The sequence below is a fragment of the Haemaphysalis longicornis genome, unplaced genomic scaffold, assembly GCF_048455015.1.
Source record: "Haemaphysalis longicornis isolate Haplotype H1 unplaced genomic scaffold, Haemaphysalis longicornis Haplotype H1 scaffold_4, whole genome shotgun sequence".
NCBI lineage: Eukaryota > Metazoa > Arthropoda > Arachnida > Ixodida > Ixodidae > Haemaphysalis > Haemaphysalis longicornis.
This window is the reverse complement of record NW_027526361.1, coordinates 205004862-205031710: the sequence shown is the minus strand read 5'-3', so window position 1 is coordinate 205031710 and position 26849 is coordinate 205004862. Positions and strand designations below refer to the sequence as shown.

The following is a 26849-nucleotide window of genomic DNA, read 5'->3' as shown; positions in this document are numbered from 1 at the left end:
CTTTTGGATCAACGTTACTCGATCGGCTTGTGGTGTTGAAGCCAAATTTGACCTCCAGAAATGTGTTTTTCTTGTCAGCCTCAGCTACCGTCTTAATTTTTATAGTACATGCCAAGTGTTTTTATATCTTTCTTGCAAAATATTTGATACCTTGGTAGCGATCTTTATGAGTGACTCGTCAAAGTACACTGCATGTCGTCATAGCTATAGGTGCATCACGTCACTGATTGCTTACGTCGTGCTTACGCAAAAAAACATGGGCGAAATGCCGGCAATTTGTGCAGTCGAGAATAGGGCCCATGGCCAAACAGCCACTCTCCTGTCGCTCTCTCCTACCCTTTCCCGCTCCGTAGCCTTCCTGCGTGCTTTCATGTCCGCCGGCCAGCGCCGCTTCTCGGAAACTACGCAAAATAGTTGATAGTTTGCGTGGCCTCCGCGATTTGCTGCCGGCGGCGGGCCCTTGCCATAGAGAAAGAAATACTGGTAAGAGTGGACACTCCCATAGAGCCCTGCGGCCGACTGACTGTGCTGTAGTGTAGCGCACCGAGCGGACGGGTAGCCAAACTACTAACCATACATCCGTTCACTTTCGTACGTTCACTTTCGGTTTCGGTTTCGCAGACACCGATTTTGGCGGGTAGTTTGAAGGACTGGAAAGCGCTGCTCACGGCGACGGGCATCGGTACGGTATTCGGACGCTTTCATGCAATAATTAGTGTTTATTCGAATATATAATTCTCAGGCTTAGTGCCCGTATGCTTTTACAAAAAAAAAAAACAACCTTTTTCTGAAAACGTAAAATTGCAATTTACAGTACCACTCACTTGGTTAAGAATTCTGTCGTGTGTTCACATGTTGCCGAGCCACATAAAAGAGACACATCATAAATGAAGAAATGTTTATTGCATGGCACTAAACGGAACAAGTTCTTGTCATCATTTTTTTGGAACACACATATAATAATAAACAGTGAGTAACACACAACAGAGAAAATACACAGTAGTGAGAGGAAAATACGTTTCCAGGAATGAAAAAAAAATGCACAAGTAAAGGTATCACAACCACACAAAGGATTTTTTCTCCACGGTAATTGAAAATGCAGAAAACCCAGAAACTCAGCCATCCACAGGTTTACTTGTATCTACGACACCCTCAGACTCTGTGCGCTGTTGCAGTCATACAAAAATATCAACCATAACATAATCTAGACACTGGGATACTTGCAACTGTTTACAACCACTATCTCCACAGATAATTTTTTAGTCTGGCAATTTCTCCAGTTAGGATGTGAAAGAAGGGAAAAACTTGGGCTTTGATGGCCTCGCTTATTTGATGAACTCTAATGAGATCTATTGCCTCGGGGCAACTTCAAATCAGCAACAGTAATTGAACAGAAATCCCATTTGTGTGGAGATGCACACGCAAAAGGTTAAGAGGAAAATTCCCGCGCCTTCCCGCGAGGGGAACACGAGTAAATGCAGAGCATTGGGGGTCGTTAACGCCGCGTAAAGTCGCGTTAGGGTGGTGTTGGTTTGGGGTAGAGAGAGAGGAGAGTAAATTCGCGTTAGGGTGGAGCGAGCGTCAACCAAGGAAGGAAGGAGCAACGCGGTGACTGAAGCACGAGCGACCGCTAGCCGCTTTATATTTGCAGCGCGCGCAGTAGAGGGAGAGCAGTACGGGGGGGAGAGCGCGCATGCGCAAGCAGCGCGCGCCCTTCCACGCCCCACCGCGCTGCTATCACGCAGCAGTTACGCCGATACCGCGACGGAGCGAACGGGCTGACTACGACGCATGCGCGCGCCAGCTGCTGTTGAGAGAGAGGAGGGAAGGAGGAGAGGCGCACCTGCTGCGGACGCGGAGCTGTGGACGCCGTCCGACGCAGGAAGAGGCGAGGCTAAGAAATGCTCTGCATTTAAAAAATCAACTTCCTATTGGTTCCTTGCAAGGGTGCATTTTCCCAAGAAGCCGGGTTACCTTCCGAAAGCGTCGCCTTCCCAGTAAAGGCAAAGGGCCAGGCGGGGATATTTTAGGTACGTGCACGTAGTCAACCGACAGGCTCCAGGCTCGATTAAGGCACACAAATTCATGCCTTCCGCTGTCAAACGAACAGTCTACTATAAGAAACAGGGAAGCAGTATATGCTTCTCGTGTATGAGACAATGGTGGCACAATACAGAATCCCATAAGCATTTGACAACGTAGGTTCCAACATGGCTCTCTTCATCTAGGCCAGTCCGACAACAGGCAGCACGTACGGTGACAAACGACATTTAGCATGACCTCTTACCCTGGCAGTCTTCATAATGTAAAACGGTTTTTGTGGATGTACTGTTTTCACAATATTACAACTAGCAGCAACAATAATTTGCGAGTGGCGTTTAGAGACTGTATACGCTGTTGTTAGTGCTTTTAATGAGATGAGGCATGTCAGTGATAAAAAACAGTTTGTTCCTTGAGTCAACGATAGTCTTTTCAGTGGTCACGCCTTATTGAGTGCCGAGACTTGCGTTAGATTTTAGGTGCTAACGGCAAGGTTCAATAGATGGAATACATGCGGTATCTATCAGAAGCATCAATAAGGCAGCAAGAAGCATTGCAGGCAGTCATCAATACAACTGAACAACTCTGGGAGAACAGTTGGCACGGCCACTTTTGTGAGTCCTGTGAGGGCACGATTCATGAAGTGCTTGCACCAGGTTTGGTATGACGAATGCAGCTGGCTGGTTGGCTCTGTCTTGAGGGCACCTGTAGACCTGCACAGGTGATAGGTGATATAGTACACAAACTGCTTGCAATGACAGATGATATGCGAATAGTCTGTAAATTTCACTGCAACTAGTATTCAAGTATTGCCTCCAGTGCATGCCACATATTTAAAACACAAGTTCTCTTATTCAATTCAGCAATCATGCGGTCAAGCTATTAGCAACACTAAAAATATGGGTCTTTGCAATTTCGCAACACTGGTTAGGCACATTCTTAATGCAATTCATCTATTGTTTGGGTTAACAAAAATGATAACGCTGCTCACATAGCCTGAATCTCTTTGTCTTTTTTTGTAAAATCAGGACGAAGAGCGAGAGCGAGCTGAACGTTAAACAAACCTCGCGAAAGAAACGCATCCCGAGAACGGGCACCTGGCGAAAGTATATTTGGGCACTGTGTGGGCACCATGGCAAGCAGCAGTGAGCGTCGTACTGAGTACTACTGACCGCCAAAGGCCATGCCTTAAAAAGATATGACAAGAAAGACACAGTTCCGACTGAATAGGTGCAATCTGCGCAATACGCGTTTAATGAAACTAGCCAAAATATGACCAGAGAAAAGAGAGCAAACGCTTGAAAAAACGGCAAGTGTGGAACAGTTGTATGCAATGCCTGCGGTACCGGAATTGATATACGATGTAGAACGAAGGCCAAATTTGAAGGTTTCAATGCACTGCGCACTCACCCCGCCTCAAGCAAAGCTGTTATCTCCCGACGAAAGACGCGTTTTTACCGTACCTGACGCGCCAAAGCGAAGCGACGAGCGCGCGTTATCGGCGTCGGCGAGCGGGTTCGCTTTGTACGCAGGCAGCTTGGTATGCACCCATGTGTAAAACTTACGATGAGTGTACGGCTGCTGGTTATGCCCAGATAAGCCAAATTAACGCAGATACGGCTACTTCACCGTGTACGTTAGCCCGGACGGTTTTGCAGCGCATCACGGCCATAATACATAATAGCAGAAACAGTTGGCCAAGCTAGCAATGGCTAGCTAGTATAATACAACGCAGCCTGCGGCTCACGTAATTCAGTGCAGCGACAGCGCACAACGCCTGCTTCGCCTACGGACCGCCGGCCCGCCGGCCACTTTACGGTAACTCACCGCCGTCGTTTGCGGCACGTAAACGCTACGTGCGACGACGGGCGCGTACCGCTGGCATCCCTCAGCGCTAGATAAAACGGCACAACCAGCCTAAAATACCATTACGTCCGGCTAAAAAATGGTGTCTTACGTTTTTCCGGGGCGTTTCCAAAGCGCTTATCCTAAAGACGCAGCATATGCCTGATTCCCTGAGGTTACGCAGTGCTCGCAGCGTTTGCAGTACAAGGAAACGTAAATATGATACGCCACACCAGCACTTTAAAAAAGAAAGTCTCACCTTTCGTTCAGGATGCAAAACCGATGTCGCAAAGAAAGCGCTAGGCGTTTCCTTCTCAACAACAGAGGTTAGCACGAGGCTGCAGCAGTGTTGCCAACCAATTTCGACCAGATCGCCCCACACCGCACCTCAAAAAGCCCTACATCGCCCTACACAATATTCGCAATAGCCCTACGCCCCGCCCTACGCCAAAAAAATTGCGATTTTTTTGTTTTAAACGGTTGTGTTTTGTTTCCTGATATTAAAATTTTTGTTTGTACTAATTTTAGTTATTTAGCTTCGGCTACAGAATCAATACATCTGCTTGCTGTAGAGCTTCGGGTGCCCGTGTTCCATGGTCATGTTAGCGCAAGTGCGTCCACTGGCTGCGAATGCTGACTTGATGACCAGCACGGAGATGAGATTCTCATTTCCAAGCCTATTGCTCTTTTTTTGTTTTCACGTCGGCCATGTGCGAAAATCCTCTCAGTAGCGGCGTTGGAGTGGTGCAAAGATAGTATCAGCTGAGCCAAGGCGGTGTTGAGAAACTCCTGCTTATCTCCGAACGTTCTCATTTGGTGGAAAACGGCCCGAAACAATGCAGGTGGTTTGACTTCCAATGACAACTTCTCATCTTTGCTGAAGTAGGAAGGCAGCATTCTCCATACTTCCTCGACTGCGTGCGTAGCGGTTCTGTAGCGTCGGCAAGGCAGGTAGCTTCCCTCAATCTTCTGTGCTGAGGGCTCTCTTCGGGGTCACGAACTGACAAAGAGTCATGGCAACCGGGGTCACGACAAAGAGCCCGGAAACTGGAAGCCTCTTTTTGACCTCAACGGCGGCTGTCTGATAAAAAGACAGACAGCGAAAACGAAGGTCGCAAACCGGTACACTTCTTCAGCACAGAATTGCACCATTCGCCCAGGTATACCTCTTTAAGGGGCAGCAGAACTCTTGGGTCCATGGTATTTATGTCATCCCTCTCCAGAGCAGACGGCTGGGCAAAATTTCGCAGAAGACACTAGGATGAGGTGTTGACTCTCTCTGCGTGGAGTTCTCCGATGAGGTTTCCGTTGCCTTCCGTTTCCGTAGCCTGTTAAAAAATTTGAGCACGAATTTCATGAACCTGAAATAAGCCTCTGTGACACTATAGTTAATGTGGTTTGGAATGAATTCGGCGGCCACTATTCAGTCTTCCACGGAGGCTTGCAAGAGAAGGAGTCGCATTGTTTCCCATTCTTATAGGGACCGGAACCTGGAGTTTGCCGCGCGACACTAGCGCCATTTTTTTCCCGTAGTGGCGGAAAACGGAAGTTATGGACTAAAAAAAAAAAAAAAAGAACGTGCCGCAGCTGTGAGCGCGATGCCCACATCTGCGGCACGTTTTTTTTTTTTTAAGCGTGAGCGCTTTTTTTGCTTGCCGCGAGTGTTTCCCGAGGCAGTAGGGCTCGAACGTTAATTACCTCGTTTATGTTAATTAGTTAATTATTTATTAGTCAGATTGGATTAAAAGTCAAAGTGATGTCAATAGGGGTTGTGAGGTATCAAATTACAGGTCTCGATTAGTGAATCACGTGGTAATAGTCATGAGGTAATCACGTAAGTCATAGATCGGGTTAAAAGTAAAAGTGATGCGATAAGGGCTTGTGAGGTATCAAAATAAAGGTCTCGATTAGGGGAATCACGAGGGAGAAATTAAAAACTGCTTACTGGTTATGGTCACGAGATAGTCACGTGAGTCACGAATTGGGTTAAAAGTCAAAGTGGTGTCACTAGGGCGTGTGGGGTATCAAATTAAAGGTCTCGATGAGGGGAATCACGGGGGACAAATTACAAATTGCGTCCTGGTCATAGTCATGAGACAGTCATGTGAGTCATGGATTGGGTTAACTGTCAATGTGAGGCCACTAGGGCTTCTGAGGTATCAAATTAAAGGTCTTAATGAGTGGAATCGTGTGGGATAAGTTACAAATTGCTTCCTTGTCATAGTCATGAGAACAGGCATGTGAGTCACGGATTGGGTTAAAAGTCAAAGTGATGCCACCATTGTGAGGTATCAAATTAAAGGCCTCGATTAGGGGAATCGCGTGGGACAAGTTAAAAATTGCTTCCTGGTCATAGTCATGAGACAGTCATGTGAGTCATGGATTGGGTTAAAAGTCAAAGTGGTGCGACTAGGGCTTGTGAGGTATCAAATTAAAGGTCTCGATGAGTGGAATCGCGTGGGACAAGTTAAAAATTGCTTCCTGGTCATAGTCATGAGATAGTCATGTGAGTCATACATTGGGTTAAAAGTCAAAGTTGTGCCACTAGGGCTTGTGAGGTATCAAATTAAAGGTCTCGCTGAGTAGAATAATGGGGGACAAGTTAAAAATTGCTTCCTGGTCATAGTCATGAGACAGTCATGTGAGTCATGGATTAGGTTAAAAGTCAATGTGAGGCCAATAGGGCTTGTGAGGTATGAAATTAAAGGTGTCGATGAGTGGAATCATGAGGCACAAAGTAAAATTCGCTTCCTGGTCATAGTCATGAGACAGTCATGTGAGTCATGGATTAGGTTAAAAGGCAGTGTGAGGTCACTAGGGCTTGTGAGGTATCAAATTAAAGGTCTTAATGAGTGGAATCGTGTGGGATAAGTTAAAAATTGCTTCTTTGTCATAGTCATGAGACAGGCATGTGAGTCATGGATTAGGTTAAAAGTCAAAGTGATGCCACCAGGGCTTGTGAGGTATCAAATTAAAGGCCTTGATTAGGGGAATCGCGTGGGACAAGTTAAAAATTGCTTCCTGGTCATAGTCATGAGACAGTCATGTGAGTCATGGATTGGGTTAAAAGTCAAATTGGTGCGACTAGGGCTTGTGAGGTATCAAATTAAAGGTCTCGATGAGTGGAATCACGTGGGACAAGTTAAAAATTGCTTCCTGGTCATAGTCATGAGATAGTCATGTGAGTCATACATTGGGTTAAAAATCAAAGTGGCGCCACTAGGGCTTGTGAGGTATCAAATTAAAGTTCTCGCTTTGTAGAATAATGGGGGACAAGTTAAAAATTGCTTCCTGGTCATAGTCATGAGACAGTCATGTGAGTCATGGATTAGGTTAAAAGTCAATGTGAGGCCAATAGGGCTTGTGAGGTATCAAATTAAAGGTCTGGATGAGTGGAATCATGGGGCACAAAGTAAAATTCGCTTCCTGGTCATAGTCATGAGACAGTCATGTGAGTCATGGATTGGGTTAAAAGGCAATGTGAGGTCACTAGGGCTTGTGAGGTATCAAATTAAAGGTCTTAATGAGTGGAATCACGTGGGACAAGTTAAAAATTGCTTCTTGGTCATAGTCATGAGATAGTCATGTGAGTCATACATTGGGTTAAAAGTCAAAGTGGTGCCACTAGGGCTTGTGAGGTATCAAATTAAAGGTCTCGCTGAGTAGAATAATGGGGGACAAGTTAAAAATTGCTTCCTGGTCATAGTCATGAGACAGTCATGTGAGTCATGCATTAGGTTAAAAGTCAAAGTGATGCCACCAGGGCTTGTGAGGTATCAAATTAAAGGCCTCGATTAGGGGAATCACGTGGGAGTAATTAAAAATTGCTTTCTTGTTATAGTCATGAGATAGTCACGTGAGTCACAAATTGGGTAAAAGTCAAAGTGGTGCCACTAGGGCTCGTGAGGTATCAAAATAAAGGTCTCGATGAGGGGAATCATGGACAAATTAGAAATTGCATCCTGGTTAGTCACGAGCTAGTCACGTGAGTTATAGATTGGGTTAAAAGTGAAAGTGGTGCCACTAGGGCTTCTGAGGTATCAAATTAAAGGTGTCGATTAGGAGAATTACGTGGGACAAATTAAATATTGCTTCCTGCTTATATTCATGGGATAGTGACGTGAGTCATAAATTGGGGTAAAAGTCAAAGTGATGCCCTAGAGCTTGTTATCGCCCTCCCGAATGTAAAAAAGCAAGTTGCACATTCGAGATGGGGGCTGATGGGGTGTTGAAAAGTGTGCTAGGAATGTGTGTTCGCGCTGGTAGTGAAAGCGACAATAGCATATCTGCACAAGATCCCGGCATCCCAAAGTCTAAAGTCGGCCATGAGTCGTTCGGGGAAAATTCGTTTTTTAAGCTCGCCGCGAGCAGACTTGTTCAGTTTGTGCTTCCTTCAAGCTTCCCTATTCTAAGGGAAGATTTTGTGCGTCTTCAATATTACTAGGGACTTTCTGACCCGTTTCGGAATGAGAACAGAATGAGCTCTGCATGCTGAGTGGTCGACGCAGCTCCGGTACTTCAGAATAGGACGTTATCTACCGGGGCCCGATCGCGAAAGGAAGCCACATCTCTTACCGCACATTGGGCAGGGGTCGTTTGCTTTCGCGAAAAAAAAAGGCTGTTTGGGTGTATTTTCACAAGCAATAAACACCTTTTCCTGATTTAGCGTCAAGAAAACTATAAAGGAATGCTACCAACAAATGTTTTGAAAAGCTCTTCAGCAGCCCTTTAAAAGCATGTCGAGCTTTTAATATGTTTGGAATCGTGTTTTTTCTATTTCCGGTATTTTTCTAAAAAAAAACATGAAAAGAAAATTTTTTTCACGTCCTTCACTATTTGATGGAAATTACAACTCTACTGTGGTGGCATCTCCTTGCAATTCGAAATGAAGCTTTTGTCTTATATATAAAAAATAAATATATTCATTTGTTTTGTTTGTTTATTGCTACTTTGTTACTTGTGGCTGATATGCCATGTGAAGCAACGTACGTAGCACCAACACAATAATGTACCAGGATGGTAAACATATCTATGGTGCTTTACTTTTTTATGATAGTAAACAAATGTACACATAACGAACGAGCGCGCTTCGGAAGCCTTTTACATCCCCTGGCAGTCTTACAGCAGTAACTGAAAATAGCACCCGCTGCAGTGGCTCAGTTATGCTGCTGAGCCCAAGGACGCGGGTATGATCCCGTTCGCGATCTCTGCTTTTCTTATGGAGGAGAAAAAAAGGCGATCGTATGTCGAGATTTCGTCGCGCGTTAAAGGTGCGCAGGTGCTCAAAAGTAATCCAGAGCCCTCGTGGCCCAGGTGCACAGCCGCGGCGCGTAAACTCTCATAAATTGAATTTAAGAAGGCCCTATATCTCCGTCATTTTGCTGCAAATGCCATCGAAAGACAGTAGTCGTCTGCCATCCGAGCCTGTAAAACCCCCTTGTGTCCCCCCCCACCCTGGTCTCTTCCGCTCCCCCTCCACCACCATAGATGCAGTCGAAGTTTGCTCAATTTGATCCTACTCTCCTGCATTCGCTGCATCTGTTCAGAGCTCTTTTTTCTATGGCTCTTTGGCGCGAATTAACAGCCCCCCCAAAAAAGCAACACACAGCGCCTCAAGAAAGCAAGCAGTGCTTGCTCCAAAGTAGTGAATAGGGAGCATCGTGCTGCTAGGGGGAAAAGAAACTCGAGCCACCGTCGGGAAAAGAGTTGTCAATCATGAAGCTGAGGAATTTGAAAGGCCGGTGAAGTAAAAATATAATATTTTCCAGCAGTCCCATGACGGCACCTGATTGCAGCGCCAGACTTTCCTGTAGTGAAATTTGTTATAAACGACTTCATGCTCTAGATAGTATGTTGCAAGCCACCGACAGAACGAGTAACGCCAGTCACGTGATGCGCCGTCCAGAATGACTGTCCCCAAGAATACTCGTGGCGACGTCACCCACTTCTTAGGGAATGCGCGGCACAACAGCTACATGATGCGCCCTGCAAGACGTTTCGAAGGGTTACTCTTTTAACGTGACAGCACTATACTGTCTTTTCTGCTCCTTAAAAGTGTAATGAATAAATCGACATGCATGTATTCCAATATACAGATACCTGTTTGTGTCGTCTCGGTACAACTATTCACAACTATCGGAACACTGGCACCACGATTTGTAAACTATTCCACCATAAAAATAAGGAAAGTTTAGGAGAGGCTGTGACCACCTCTTTCGTGCAACCAGTAACGCCATCTTAGGAGTGTTCACTTGTTCTTGTATTTTGAGCCCATTCTCTCTTTGGTTCTCCTTAAGTCGCTTCTCGCTTCGTCTTCTCCAACTGTGCCTCTGAACCTGTGGAAGCAATTTTGTAGCTTCGGCAGCAACGAAAATTGATCACTTGGATTGTTTCAGCTTGTCCCGCAAAACGACATATTGCCGCACTAGCGACGCCGCAGCTGCGAATTCGTTTGTCAATTCACACCATATAGAGCGGGCTTATGGCACCCTACTTGCATTTACGCTTAGGGCAATAGATCCATTTTTGCCACAAGTGTGGTTCCAGAACATGAATACTCATCCGCCCACTTTCATTCCAATACCGTATCAATTCGAGGCGCAGACAAAGAAGTGGCTATGATTATCATTGTAACGATCGTCCTTCTCCAGCTCCGCTAGACATCTTGTACCTCATCACATAGCTTAGCTTTGAGGCTCACTTCATTCGACTGTTACAGTATATATGCCCAAATCCGAGTAACGGTTTTTGCAGTGGCTCAGAAAAATCAGCCCGCATTTAGAAAGATCCCCGTACAAATATTTTCCGGGGTGGGCTGACAGCAACACATGTGAAGTTCCCACTGCGTTCCCTCCTCACCCTTGTGTTACTTTACCATCGCGCCCCGCTTGGGCCAACTACATTATGTAACCGGCCAGCGCGGACGGTGTGCAAGCCGTGTATTGGCACGAGGTGTTCTGCGAAGGCCGCATTACCTTGGTTACACAAGCGGCTGCCATAGAAATGCTGCACCTTATCAATATTATTTTATTTTATGAGCAATAATATGGATTACGATCGAAACTGTGTAGCATATGTTATACAACTCCCAGACGGCAGATCAAATTATCTTTCGAGCGAATGACATTTGCTTTATGTCAATGTTTCAGCGCTACACGACAACACCGAAGGACGTTTGAGATGAATGATATTTAGCGGCGAACCGTGGTTCGGGAGCTCATTCAGCGGCGAATAGAGTGGCCTCGACAGCAGTGCCGCATCAACAGTGAAGAAAGTTCACTAATACACCAAAAAATACGGTTTCTAAAAAGTGTCAGCAAACATATTTCCCCTTCATATTGTGTTTAAAATAAAGAAAGGCAAACAAGTACTATGTAAAGATAAAATCGCGCCCACAATGTGCGCTGTACCCTAATACGGATTCTTCGCGGACTTATGTCGGCTTGTAATATCAACTGACGTCACCTAAACTGGTGATCTTTCTAACTTTATTTAAAGATATTCCTTCGTTATCTTTTCAAAAAATAGATTATATGAAAACATTCTAGATGGAGACCTTTCATTTGATCTCCAGTAACGTCACACTCAAGCCCCAGTAGCGTCACACTCACGTTTAACCCAACCTATGACTCACGTGACTATCTCATGAGTATAACTAGGAAGCAATTTTTAATTTGTCACATGTGATTCCCCTCATCGAGACCTTTAATTTGATACCTCAGAAGCCCTACTGGCACCACTTTGACTTTTAAACCAATTTGTGACTCACGTTACCATCTCATGACTCTAACCAGTAAGCGACTTTTAATTTGTCCATGATTCCCCTCATCGAGGCCTTTAATTTGATACCTCACGAGCCCTAGTGGAACCACTTTGACTTTTACCCAATCCATGACTCACATGACTGTCTCATGACTATGACCAGGAAGCAATTTTTAACTTGTCCCACGCGATTCCCCTAATCGAGGCCTTTAATTTGATACCTCACAAGCCCTGGTGGCATCACTTTGACTTTTAACCCAATCCGTGACTCATATGACTGTCTCATGACTATGACCAGGAAGCAATTTTTAACTTGTCCCACATGATTCCACTCATTAAGACCTTTAATTTGATACCTCACAACCCCTAGCGGCCTCACATTGACTTTTAACCTAATCCATGACTCACATGACTGTCTCATGACTATGACCAGGAAGCAATTTTTAACTTGTCCCACGCGACTCCACTCATCGAGACCTTTAATTTGATACCTCCCAAGCCCTAGTGGCACCACTGACTTTTAACCCAATCTATGACTCATATGACTGTCTCATGACTATGACCAGGAAACAATTTTTAACTTGTCCCACGTGATTCCACTCATTAAGAGCTTTAATTTGATACCTCACAAGCCCTAGTGACCTCACATTGCCTTTTAACCTAATCCATGACTCACATGACTGTCTCATGACTATGACCAGGAAGCGAATTTTACTTTGTGCCCCATGATTCCACTCATCGAGACCTTTAATTTGATACCTCCCAAGCCCTAGTGGCACCACTTTGACTTTTAACCCAATCTATGACTCATATGACTGTCTCATGAATATGACCAGGAAACAATTTTTAACTTGTCCCACGTGATTCCACTCATTAAGACCTTTAATTTGATACCTCACAAGCCCTAGTGGCACCATTTCGACTTTTAACCCAATCTATGACTCATATGACTGTCTCATGACCATGACCAGGAAGCAATTTTTAACTTGTCTCACGTGATTCCACTCATTAAGACCTTTAATTTGATACCTCACAACCCCTAGTGGCTTCACATTGACTTTTAACCCAATCTATGACTCATATGACTGCCTCATGACTATGACCAGGAAACAATTTTTAACTTGTCCCACGTGATTCCACTCATTAAGAGCTTTAATTTGATACCTCACAAGCCCTAGTGACCTCACATTGCCTTTTAACCTAATCCATGACTCACATGACTGTCTCATGACTATGACCAGGAAGCGAATTTTACTTTGTGCCCCATGATTCCACTCATCGAGACCTTTAATTTGATACCTCCCAAGCCCTAGTGGCACCACTTTGACTTTTAACCCAATCTATGACTCATATGACTGTCTCATGAATATGACCAGGAAACAATTTTTAACTTGTCCCACGTGATTCCACTCATTAAGACCTTTAATTTGATACCTCACAAGCCCTAGTGGCACCATTTCGACTTTTAACCCAATCTATGACTCACAGACTGTCTCATGACTATGACCAGGAAGCAATTTTTAACTTGTCCCACGCGACTCCACTCATCGAGACCTTTAATTTGATACCTCCCAAGCCCTAGTGGCACCACTTTGACTTTTAACCCAATCTATGACTCATATGACTGCCTCATGACTATGACCAGGAAACAATTTTTAACTTGTCCCACGTGATTCCACTCATTAAGAGCTTTAATTTGATACCTCACAAGCCCTAGTGACCTCACATTGCCTTTTAACCTAATCCATGACTCACATGACTGTCTCATGACTATGACCAGGAAGCAATTTTTAACTTGTCCCCCATTATTCTACTCAGCGAGACCTTTAATTTGATACCTTACAAGCCCTAGTGGCACCACTTTGACTTTTAACCCAATCTATGACTCACATGACTGTCTCATGACTATGACCAGGAAGCAATTTTTAACTTGTCCCACGTGATTCCACTCATTAAGACCTTTAATGTGATACCTCACAAGCCCTAGTGGCCTCACATTGACTGTTAACCCAATCAATGACTCACATGACTGTCTCATGACCATGACCACGAAGCGAATTTTACTTTGACCCGCCGCGGTGGCTCAGTTGCTAAGGCGTTGCGCTGCTGAGCACAAGGTCGCGGGTTCGATTCCCGGCCGCGGCGGCCGCTTTTCTGATGGAGGCGAAAAGCAAAAACGCCCGTGTGTACGAGATTTCGGCGCACGATAAAGATCCCCAGGTGGTCAAAATTAATCCGGAGCCCTCCACTACGGCGCGCCTCATCGCCTGAGTTGCCTCGGCGCGTTAAACCCCACAATCAATCAAATCAATTTTACTTTGTGCCCCATGATTACACTCATCGAGACCTATAATTTGATACCTCACAAGCCCTAGTGGCACCATTTTGACTTTTAACCTTATCCATGACTCACATGACTCTCTCATGACTATGACCAGGAAGCAATTTTTAACTTGTCCCCCATTATTCTACTCAGCGAGACCTTTAATTTGATACCTCACAACCCATAGTGCCCTCACATTGACTTTTAACCTAATCCATGACTCGCATGACTGTCTCATGACTATGACCAGGAAGCAATTTTTAACTTGTCCCACGCGATTCCACTCATCGAGACCTTTAATTTGATACCCCACAAGCCCTAGGGCACCACTGTGACTTTTAACCCAATCTATGACTCACATGACTGTCTCATGACTATGACCAGGAAGCAATTTTTAACTTGTCCCACGCGATTCCACTCATTAAGACCTTTAATTTGATACCTCACAAGCCCTAGTGGCCTCACATTGACTGTTAACCCAATCAATGACTCACATGACTGTCTCATGACTATGACCAGGAAGCGAATTTTACTTTGTGCCCCATGATTCCCCTAATCGAGACCTTTAATTCGATACCCCACAAGCCCTAGTGGCACCACTATGACTTTTAACCCAATCTATGACTCACATGAATATCTCATGACTATGACCAGGAAGCCATTTTTAACTTGTCCCACGTGATTCCACTCATTAAGACCTTCAATTTGATACCTCACATGCCCTAATGACATCAATTTGACTTTACCCAGTCAATGACCACTCATTAATTAATTAACCAAATTTTACGCAAATAAAATGAACGCGCGTCGCCCGGACCCAGTTTCTGGCAAAAAATGTGCGTGTCACGTGACCAACATCATCACGGTAACGAGCGGTTGCACTTTTAAACTGCACGTAAACACGGTGCTCCACATTCACACGCCAGGAAATACCCAGTTCAGTTTTGCGATTTTCTTCCGCTGGTGGCGCTGTTGAACGGCGCCAGCAGCGCCACCTGTCCCACGTTCGGGTACACGCTCCACGCACGCATAAAGCACGAGCCATCGGGTCTCGCATGGCCGCAGAATCTTCCTTTTTTCAGTCTGGAGGAACTCCTGTAGTGCAGATACTTGTGCTTGTCTCTTGCTGTTTTGATGTTTCGCAGAAGATCTTCCAGGTATCTTGGACGCTTTCATTGCAGCTTTGCTGGCAACAATGTGGGTGGAATGGCATATCATATGCAGCGAATGAGTCCGAAACTCCTGTCTGCCTTGTGCTGAAATTTTTGGCCCAGGGAAATATGCTCGCCAACCATAACGCTGGTGTTGTCACATGCCAGGCCCAGGATGTTTTTCAAAGGTTCCTTTTTTTTTGAGAGGCAGTTTTCAACAACTGCTGTAAAAATCGAAAGTCGAAAATTATGGAGCAGGCGCCCCGCGATCTGCGAGATCTCCAATCGGCGCCTTATCACGGGAACACAAGTTCCGAAATGGTTTCGACATGTTTGGCCGCGCCGCTGGCTCGAAAACACGCGCTCCACCGTGGGGGCAGCACTATGGAGGCACCCTGCATGCTAGCCCCCATAGCAACCGTTGTACCGCTGCGCTGGTAGCAATTCAAATCGCGCGCGCGCGCCTCCCGCGCCAGCCCGGCCATGCCCTCACAGCGGTTGAAACCAACTTTGCAACGCAGCAGCCTGTTCATGCCACAGGGCATCCACAGGGCAACACCAGAGTTTGATCTTTTGTGCCTTTCTGCTGCGTCTGCTCTTCGCAAGCTTTTCTTTCCTCCATGGCTCTTCATTTGCTCCCTCCACTTTCTCTCTACCGAAAGATCGGGTTGCGGATAGACCGCCGCGTAACCTAGCGGTCAAAATGTGCATTACAACCAGGTTGTTGAGGGCATAATTTCAGATTTTCGCGGCTTCATGTGGCGCAAAAAGGAAAGTTCAGCAGAAAAGTTTAAAATCGCCCTACGCTTGGCGGAAAAATGGCAGAACGGCCCTACAGCCCTACGACAAGAAAAAAATTCCCAAAACGCCCTACATGTAGGGCGAAAACCCTAAAGTTGACAACACTGGGCTGCAGAAACGCACGTGCAAACGCTGCCGAACATGGAGGAAAGAATACTCCTCCATGCTGCCGAAAGAGCCAAATGGCGGCTTGCGCTTGCGGCTTGGCCAGGCTTGGCGCAAAGAAGCCACAAAAATTTACATTCACAGCCATTCAACTTACTACACAAATAAAAATGTGTAGTTTAATGTGTAACAAAATTTTAAAAGTATAATATTGTGTGTTAGCTTAATTTTAAATATATATTGTTTTTTACCACTTGCGCCGACTGCCGGAAGGTGCGCGAGTCAGGCCACTCGGCCGCGATAAGCCCGTGTGTCCACTCTTCTAATTTTTTATTTCTCTATGCCCTTGCTCCGGCCGTCCCATTCGGCGCGGAAGCAAGGGGAGCGGTGTAATTTTGCTAACTCCGACACACGCCGTAAGGTTCAAGCGAGGCTCGTCTAGCCGACGCTGCCTGCGCTATGAGTTGTAAATCAGCCTTCGTTGTCGCGTCTTCGGGATAGAAAACTCTCAATATGTGGTCTATGTATTTTGACTCGATCATACAAGTACAAAGTTGTTTAACGTAGGTTGTTTAACACCCACGATTGCCTTTGCACGCAGCTTTAGTGGTCGTTTGCTTGAAATGCTTGAAAGGCGAATGCCGAGAAGGGTTCTGTCATCTCGGGCAGAGTGAATGCCAGCGTGCTGAATTTTTTTTCGCTGTTTCATCATTTTCGCGCGATACCGCTGCGCGAAAATATGTTTTTTTGCCTTTTAAGTTGTTTCGAACGCTCTGGGTATCCGTTATGTGTGTGTGTGTGTGTGCGTGCGTGCGTGCGTGTGTGTGTGTGTGCGTGCGTGCGTGCGTGTGTGTGTGTGTGTGTGTGTGTGTGTGTGCGTGCATGCATGCGTGCGTGCGTGCGTGCGCGAAAACAGCGTAATACCGATAAGCTCTCGCGTATTGTTTATAGGCAGGCGACTACGATAGTCAAATAATCTGTTTGGCTTCCACGGGTACGAATCAGTCATATTTTTGCGTTTTATTTAATATGCTTAGGGGTTTCAAGTACCTATGCAATCACGCTACCAAATTATTTGCAGTGAGTGAAGAAGTCATGATATTCCGCGATGCCTTTCATATCGCTGTCGACTCTACATATGTATTTTTTCGAAAGACTGTTTCTGAATTTCTACATTTGCTAATTTGTTGGCATAACATATTAAGGGCATTATTTTTTTCGGTGAGCAGTTAAGCTGATCACTAAAATCTGTATGCACAACATCGGCTGTAAGTAAGTCGTTCGGGATATTAGTGAATAAACACATCAAGTGGAGAACTATACAAATCGTAACTCGGGTAAAGATTTTTATTACATTACTTAGACCACGTCCATTTATGGTAGACTGGAAGTCTCTCTGTACGTTTGCATATGCAAGCATGCATGCCAATAAACGGCACCAGCACGTTTACCCTGCCTATTGCGGAAGAAATACCGATAGCCATTTGGACAGTATACACTTCAGATGCTGAAGTATACGACGTCTCTGTTAATAGTATCGCGGTCAAAGTTACGTCAAACGTTTCAAGTAGCGTTGCCATGTCATCTACTTTATCTGTCAAAGACCGCATGTTTAAAGGAGAAAAAAGGAAACGACATGGTGGGTATTTTCGTGTTTACTAATGGTTGGATTTCGGTCGGTTGAATTCCCAATTGCTTGGAACGCACGGAATATGCGTTCCGTGCGTTCCAAAACATGTACGAGATTTTTAGAAACAAAACCGGAAAACGTGTTGTGTTGTGGCTGTTTGGCCATGGGCCCTATTCTCGACTGCACAAATGGCCGGCATTTCGCCCATGTTTTTTTGCGTAAGCACGACGTAAGCAATCAGTGACGTGATGCACCTATAGCTATGACGACATGCAGTGTACTTTGACGAGTCACTCATAAAGATCGCTACCAAGGTATCAAATATTTTGCAAGAAAGATATAAAAACACTTGGCATGTACTATAAAAATTAAGACGGTAGCTGAGGCTGACAAGAAAAACACATTTCTGGAGGTCAAATTTGGCTTCAACACCACAAGCCGATCGAGTAACGTTGATCCAAAAGCGAGCGAAAGGCGGATGTCGAGCTAAAGAACATCACACAATTTTTTTACCGTATCTATTTATTTTTTCAATCGCTTTTATTAACATAGCTGGGCTCTCTGCTTCAATGCAAGCTTTGTTGTGTTATCACCTTCCCTGCCGCCACCACCGCCACGCCATCGTCTGCTGCTATGTTACAAGTTTATGGCGTGATCACAGAAAAAGACGGCCGCGACCATCGCTTTTATGACACATAAGAGCAGCGAAGCGCTGCGCCTGATAACCGCGGAGCGCACCGATGTCGCCGATTCACTCATTCGTCAAGCTCGACTGCAATCAGCGCTGTAATGAACTAAATAGTCACTTTTCATTGTTATTTTTAAAGTGCGAATGCACTTCTTAAGCGAGCCTGAATCGTCCGCCGCCGTCGTCCGCATAGCAACAGCTGCGGGTGCGCGCGCTCCTCGTCTTCCTCCTCGTCTTCCCTAGCAACGGGGGAAGATGGGCGCGCGCTACTCTCCTCCTCCTCTCTCCGCTCAGTGGCTGCGGGTGTTGGGCGCCTCCGCTCCACTTCGGGCGGGAGAGCTCTCGCTCGCGTAGCGGGCGCTCCGCATTCCGACGCGTGAGGGCGCTCGTGTAGCCCTCGCCGTAACGGCGGGCGCTACTCTCCTCCTCTCTCCGCTCAGTGACTGCGGGTGTTGGGCGCCTCCTCTCCACTCCAAGATCACGATATCCACCGTAATCGCGCAATCAACAACCGTGCATTCGCACTTACACACTCTCCCCCTCGGGGAAGTGCGAGGGAATTTTTTTCTTCAGTTCGATCATGTGACCCAACAGCTTACTAGGACAAGTATGGACAAATGCCATGCATTGGGTTCTCTTTGTCATGGAGAGGCTTGTACTGCCCTCTTATGTTGCGGTTACGCCAAACAAATAATTTTTATTTCATTGCCAAACATAAAAGCAAAATACTGCACGTTATTTGTATGTTCCATGATCGCTGACTTAGAAGCAGTTGGAACTATAATTTATTTCGGTAGGAAACATGCTTTAAACAGCGCGCATGCGAAACTGCGCCTGCTGCAAATTGCCGCAAATTTCGCGGCGCCGTAAGCCGGGGCAATATTGTGCCCTATTTTGCTTGTATTTTGCGACAAAAACAGACGCCATTTTTAAGCTGTTACGTAGCATTACGTCCCTTTTACGCAGGCAGAATTTGCCAGTGCATGATGTAATCGTTCCCGCCAACTGTTTAAATTAATTACGTCACGCCTCCTCAGCCAATCACAGAGGGGGTGTGTATTACAAGCAGTATTGTTGTTGAATAGCAAAGACAGGCTTACGTTGTCATGTCCACTGCATTAGTCTGGTTTTTCATTTCCGGCCAAGAATTATGCGCCTTTAGTAACGAGAAATACGGCAAACTTTAAAACTGGTGTTCGTAGACGACATGAAACGTCAAAATGACGACAGCACACACAACCGCTTTGTCAACCGGAAGCACGTGACCAAAATTGAAAGCCAATCAGAAAAGACTTCCGGAAAATTGCCTCAATTGCCGGCAATTTGTGCAGTCGAGAATAGGGCCCTTGCGCGCGTATCTACTTGAATCACGGGCCCCGAAATTTTCTGAGTGTGGCATCCCCTCTCTGTCCCCTCCGAATTTGGTCTTTTTTTGTCCCTGATGTTCGCACTCCGCATTGGTACGCACTTATAAAATTGACGACTGTACTGTAGAAGCGCCCTGTCAGCGTGGCGGGCCCCTCGGCTGCTTATCCTTTTGTTTTCTATCATGTTCTGAAATTTACAAGAACGTGACATTTTTTGGAGAGCGCCTGAACGAAAAATGTGCACGCTATTTTTTCTTCCCTAAATCCTCCAGAAAGAAAAATATCAGTAAAATAATGGCTGTACCATCCGAAAATATGGTTCTTCCGTTCGCTATTTGTCTACCCGACAATATTAATACGTTCTTACACTATTTCACTTCCGCCTACGTCAGTTATCTTTGGAAAATGCAGCAAGTATGAAGCGAGCGACATGTTGAACGAGATCCTCACTCAGTGCGCCCCAGAACTAACGCCCCGTGGCGGCTAAGATGTGAGCGAAACGGCTCTTGAAACCCAACAGGCAAGCTGACAGACACACCTTCGTGTAAGTGGGTGCAGCGTTCGCGACTCGGGAGGAGTGACGTAAGGCGGGATGTCCGCCGGCGCGCGCCACATAGCGGATGAGTGCCTGAACTAAGCGTCCCTACCCTTCCCATTGAAAAGCGCGCGACGCGTTAGGCAATGTTTATACAGGCGGTCGAATTTATGCTCACTGTCGAAAACCTGCCACTCAGGCAGAAATGCGGTTGGGCGTTTCTTCCACGACTGCCAGCATATTATTCAAGCAGCATATCTTACACATTTGAGCGTTCTTTGCAGAGTGCACGAAGTTTTTCCACGCGGGAATATCTCTCGCCGCGGTGAATCCTTCCCTTACCTCTGTCAGATGCAGTTGCTGTGTTGCCGCAGCTCCGTTCGTATATCTTCTCTTATCATGGACGATGTCCTCACGTGGAGCACGGCAAAAGCACTGTAAAATTGTCCCGACACTGACCAGCGAGACCACGTAGTTACGAAACACCACCTTAATTAACGGCCACAACACAAAACGCCCCGCCGGCGCAGCACGCAGGCAGGTCAAAAACTTCCACTCCGCCTGCATGTCAATGATCCGAAGCCTGCGCGCGGGAAACGCCTGACGTCACATCTGCGGCGACCAATAAGAGCGGCATCCCTTTTTTTATTTTCTACGCTACTCGTATCAGTTCCCCTCTCCCGCAAAGTTTCGTCCCGAACCGAGTCGAAAAAGGGTCGCAGAAATCATAACTATGTTCTGTGACTCTGTTTTGACTCACCAAGCGTAAAAGGTAGTCGTGGCGGCCGGGACTCTCTCTTGACCACCTTTTTTCTTAAATAGCCGCAGGTGATTATCCGCAGCCCTTCTCTACAGCGTCTTCGTAGCAGGAGTCGTTTTGAGGAGTTAAACCCTCTAACCCCGGACAAACCATTCCTGAAATGCCTTCAACAACACATGCATTTAACGGGACCGCGTACCTGAGAAGAGGAAGCGCAGAAGCTACACAACACGGCGCAGTCACAGAAGTGCGCTTTCCTGCAACGCCTTGGCGGCGCGCAAAGACGCAACAAGCATGCCGAGCAAGACTCCAAGCAAGCTTGCTTCCCAGCAAAGCAAGCACTGCGCGCACTCGCTAGCAGCAGACGCGAAGCCCCGCCTCTAAGCTCCTATCGCCTGCGCCGTTTAGCTTCGATGCGCGGCCGTGGCTTGTGCGCTGGCGCTCCATGGAGCGCAGCCACGCTGCGCCGTGTTCGCACCTAAGTGGACGGCCCTGTACATGTGGCTGTGTCGGAGGAGTTGTCCTAGTACAAGGGACTGCTATTTTTTCCTTTGGTTTAGCCTTATAAAGCTTCGCCTTAATGTGTCGTCTCCCAGACGTGCTTCACCTTTTCACAAGGACGATCGAAACTTCACTCCATTCCACCTGATGAGCAGGAATATATTAGTAACATTTGAGCTCCCCTCCCCTTATTAGAGGCAATCGCTCTCTTTTCAGAATGGTCTATACGAAACTGTTTTATTCGTGACTAGGCCAACTTTCAATTGGTCAGTGATTTTGTGAAAAGTGCTAAACTTACTTTCTAGTGTGACAAAAAGAAGTACAAATCGGCCTTTAATAGTTTTTATTTTCTAATCTCTTCCAACTTCCCTCTTTCTCCCACTTCCTTTAAGGTCTTAAGACCTGCACTGAACAGTATAATATTTAAATTTTGAGGTGCATGCAAAAATAGGCGAAATACGCTTGTAAAGGCATGTTTCTTATGTCACCAATATAACCGAAAAAAAACTGAGGAATGAAACATATCCAAAAGTGATCAACCACCAAACCATATTTGTCCAGGTGGGAAAGACACCCATCTAAAGAAGTTTTTACGAAGTTCTGATGTCTCTGAAAAAAAAACAACAAAAAACACACGTGCGTCTCATATGTCCCGCAGATCTGCTCTACCAGACGCCACTAAAATTGCTCGCACAAGTTAGCTCCTCAAAAAGTATAAAAACATTTATATCGTCTCTGGGAAGGGCTTTGTCGCCAACCAGTGGAAACAGTACAGTACACAAAATGGTTCTTGATTCCTTAGAACGCACAATAAAACACATTTCAAAGGTGTTGGTTTCCCAGCCTCCGAAGTTGATGTCGGGTGGAGAAAACGTCACGAATTCAGGGTCGAATTGATGAATGCAAGCCGTTCGAAGCTGGCTGGGTCTGAGCACTTCGTGTTTTCGTCACGGTCAGCGTCGAACACCACCCATCCTTCGGAAATGTTTGTCCTGACGTAGTAGTTCACCTGTAATAAATATGTTTGTAGCTAAAGTACGACACTCTTACTCGTATCAAGCTAACAAGACCGTATAAAATTTATCTGGGAAAATTCATTGTCGGCAAAACGAATTGTGGCTTAATTTAAGTTTCCAAACTTTGGTTCCGTCGCACTGCATGGAGGAAGGCACCATTTTCACACATGCACCATTCACAAAGAAATGTCGACCGTTAGTCACCAGGTCTAACAATGTAATTGATAAAAAGACTGATGAGCACCACAAAGAAAAAATGCACTTGCCCGGCGCAAGTTCATGTGACGAATGAGCACAGCTGTAAAAATATCAAATGCATGTTTCCACACTGCGGAATATGACCGATATGTACCAAGTACCGCACTTTCTCCATACCACCTGCAAATTCAGGTATACCGCAGTTGAAGCACGCCATACCACTTATAACATACCATACCCTACAATACTATACCATACCACCCCATTCCATACCATACCGTACCGTACCATACCATACCACTTATAACATACCATGTACCACCCATCCAACCATAACACCTGCAAATTCGGTCCCCTGTATAGCACATGGTATCCAGTGCCTCTCCAAACCTAGGAGAAGCGGTCGACTACACTGGAAGGCCCAAGACTAGAAGGCCCTTCATCGTGCTGGGGACCCAACATCAGCGCTTGCTTTCAAAAAATTTCGATCTCTTTCTGTCTCCTCTCTCATAAAGGGCGAGCTAAAGTACTGCTCTTAAGTATTAAGAAAAGTTTGTTGAGCTAGTTTTTCTTGCTAATGTGGGAGATGGGCAAATTTTTCGGCTGAAAATAAGATGTGCTCGATTGTTTTCGCGTCGATCTCATACTTGCCGCTGAGGTGTAGCCAAGGCAAGGGGAGTGGCGTTCCGGTGGCGGAACACCCCCCGAAATTATTCCATGCAGAAAACTGAGGGTTGATGCTCGATGATACTTTTAATTGAAATTCCTGGTTAATTACAAGTTTAGAAGTGATGCCATACTACCGGCAACTTTAAATGCAATCTAATGGCAGAAAATGCAGGATAATTTGAAGATAAACCTGATTATATCCGTTAATTGGAATTAATTTCGAATAAATTGCATCGCGGGGCTTGTCATTCTTGGTTAAAATAAAAAAGTGGCAGTGCAACGCCAGCACGTGCAGGAGGAAAAGCAAGTACAAACCCCTGCCGTGGTTTGAACCGTGGCGACACCGACCGGAGCGGGCGGAAACTATAATGGCAAACTGCTCGCATGGCGACGCAGTGAAACATCCCCCTCGCGAGGGGCACGATCAAATGCAGAGCATTTCTAAGTAGTTTGCGTTACGTTAATGTTGTTGCACTTGTGGCAACTGCTGACGAGAGAGCGCTCGTCAGCAGTAATTTGAATGAGTCAACGATATAAGGCGCATTCGTAGCCTCCCATTCTGTGTCGGCTTTGTGGCGCAGTGGGTAGAGCACCATGTACATTGCGTTCCGCCCGCAGGGTCGAGGGATCGAAACCAGGCGCCGGATAGTATTTTTTTTATATCGTGTAGGGGGAGGGGTGCGGACTACGACTACGGACGCCTACGGTCGTCAACGCGGGTGACATCGTGAGTTACTGAAATGCTCTGCATTTAAAAACACTGTGGTTGATCCCTCTGTCATTGGAATCGGTAAAACACGAAAGTGAAATGTACATAGCGAAATCTGCAGCTGAGAATGATTTGCGGGTCTGAGGCTGTCTTGTGGGTGTGCTTGGCGAGTGACGTCATGCTGGCGTGTCGCTTCGGCGAGGGTGTACTGGCGTCATTTCCGCGAAGGATATGACGTTAGCGAAATCTTGGTGTATTCTGTCATAAAACACTTTCGTGCTAAAATATAAAACCCGAACACCAAAAGCCCAAAGTGTAACGTAATCTTTAGTAATAAAGGTTGCTTCCCCGCAAGACAACCCTGTGTGCAGAGGTGCACCCTTTACAGGCCGTTTGCTTCGTTTAACTGGCGTCATTTCTGTGACGGATATGGCGTCATAGAAATCTTTCTGTATCCCGGGTTAAAAATTATCGTAACTAAGGCGGTGCACACTTGATAAACCGGAAGGCCAGTTGAGACTCGCGCCCGCGTACGGATCTATCTTTTTTGAGACACTCAACCTGCTTTTTTGGGCACAACGCCGTGTGAGCTGTTTGTGTCGTGTACGCTTCAGGTTTCAATTTGAGTGATAAGGTTCCGCGCCCGTGGAAAGCCATTGTCGCATTCTAGAATGGGAGACTGTCGTAGATTCTAAACGAAACCCAGAAGGGGGATGTGTTGCGAACTTGTAACAACGCTGTTCTCGGGCATTTTGTCTAATTGGAAGTTTGGTTAATTCCAAGTGTTTCGTGGTCTCCGGATACGTCATATTAACGGGAGTCGGCTGTATATTGTTTGCGCGTCCGGTGCAGTATTTCTTTGTTTTTATTTTCCCGGTGGTGTATAACCCCCCCCCCCCCCCGAAATTTATTTCTGGCTATGCCACTGCGTGCAACTATATAGCAGACTTCTATCTTTTTTGCTTTAGTGCCTCATTTGTGCACATTCGTGTCATGCTACCCGATCTTCAAAAGTAGACGTCATCATATTTGTTTTACCAATCAAAGGCGTAGCCAAATAAAAGCCATTGCAATGAGTATGACGTTTGAAAAAAAATATCGATAAGCGTATGGCAATAAATTATTGCATACGCATAGTATGATGTAAATTGTTATTGAGGGTTTGGTAGGGGAATACGAGGAAACCCATTTAAATGTGACCTCACAACACATATTTGCTGGGAGCGTATGTCCTGTTATCTCGCCCTTTTTTGCCCTCGGCCTCCCCACCAAATACGTCCCTTGTCACACCTTTGTAAAAAAAAAAGCTAAGACCATCGGCAAAATGCTGGGAGAAGTGATTGCCGAGAAAAGCTAATGGTACAGAGGAAGAATTCTCTCAGGCTCTGCATTTTGAAGATAGCCATGACGATAATGATTATTCCCATGTTGTGTCGTGCGCTCCGCTATAAGGTGCTTTATTGCGCACGCGCGGTGAAATTGCGCACTTCCTTTAAATCCTCCCCCCTGGCACACATTTCACACCGCACCGGTCATTCACTTCAAGTGTGCCGTCATCGTACCAGAAATTTTACGTTTACGGCATCTTTTCTCACCCCGCAGCCAAAGATTGGAAAGACCTTCCCTGCTTCATTGTTTGAACCACTTGCCCACAGCTTTCGTGGCAAATGTAACAACTCACCTGGTGTTGCTAAAACTAATGTTTTCAAATGTTCTATTTTCCTGCGTATCCACCCCTTATGTAATAGACCCGGTGGGGTCCTTAAGCAAATGAAAATAAATGAAACGAATGAATAAATGAGTGAAATTTGACAGAACCTTGTTTAATGATAAAATGTGGTAGGACGGTGTCAACGCGCAAAATCAAGTGCACTGATTTTCTAAGCCGTTCTAGGTCGAGCCTTTCCGTCCGTCTGCTCAATGTGGTTCGTCACGCAGGTATACATGCTGGTTCGAAGACACGCCGGCGGGCTCGCAGAAACTGGTACCCAGGTCCACCGATAGAGGGCACAGTCGTTTTGCAGACGGGGAAAACATAGAGGCAAAGAGAACTGTTATGGAACCGGAATCAGTAAAGGAAAAATGGGATATCTAGCCGGATAAAAAACTAGAAGTGCAGAAAATGGTGCACGCAAAGACAAAACATAAAAGCCAATAATGGGTGGCCGAAATAGTGAAGGACAAAAGCTCATCCAAGAAGTATTGCAACCATGTAAAATCACTAAGCGTAAGGAATAATATTCATAAAAAAATGGTTAATTGACGCTTCTTCATCGAGTAATTAGTGAGAAGTTTAGGCAAATGCAAGAAGCGAAGCCTACACCGAGAACAACAGCACTGCAAAATACAGCGCAAAGGGAAATAAATTTGAGCAGCCTTGATTGGAATAAGCAGCGCGAAAGGGTTCCCCAAAACAGCAGTGGGCCCGGACGGAATACCAATACTGCTGATTAACCTGCTTAGACCAAAAACTAACGCAACGTTTGTGAGGGCAATAGATAAGGTGATAGAAATCAATAAAATACCGGACGATTGGCTAGAAAGCAAGATGAATTTAATATATAAAGGCAGAGGCAACAATGCCAGTATTGATTCATACAGACCACTCACAGCAACGTCACTGGTGTATAGACTCGTACTGCAGGCGAAATTGATTGATTGATTGATTGTAGTGTTTAAAGGAGCCATGAAGAGAAAATGCAAGTTGGTTTTATTCGAAAGATTGCGTGTTTTATAGTGGCCCCAGCGCT

General features: G+C 45.7%; 1 protein-coding gene across 1 annotated transcript in view; it reads right to left on the bottom strand.

Annotated features, from left to right (window-relative positions):
* Window positions 1–21872: 21872 nt before the first annotated feature.
* The window catches only part of LOC144179617 (uncharacterized), an 87839-nt gene continuing 82862 nt past the window's right edge, over window positions 21873–26849 (bottom strand). The window contains exon 5 of the mRNA XM_077708037.1: window positions 21873–22516. Coding sequence (XP_077564163.1) covers window positions 22382–22516 — 135 coding nt within the window. The 3' untranslated portion in view covers window positions 21873–22381. The remainder of the gene's footprint in view (window positions 22517–26849) is intronic.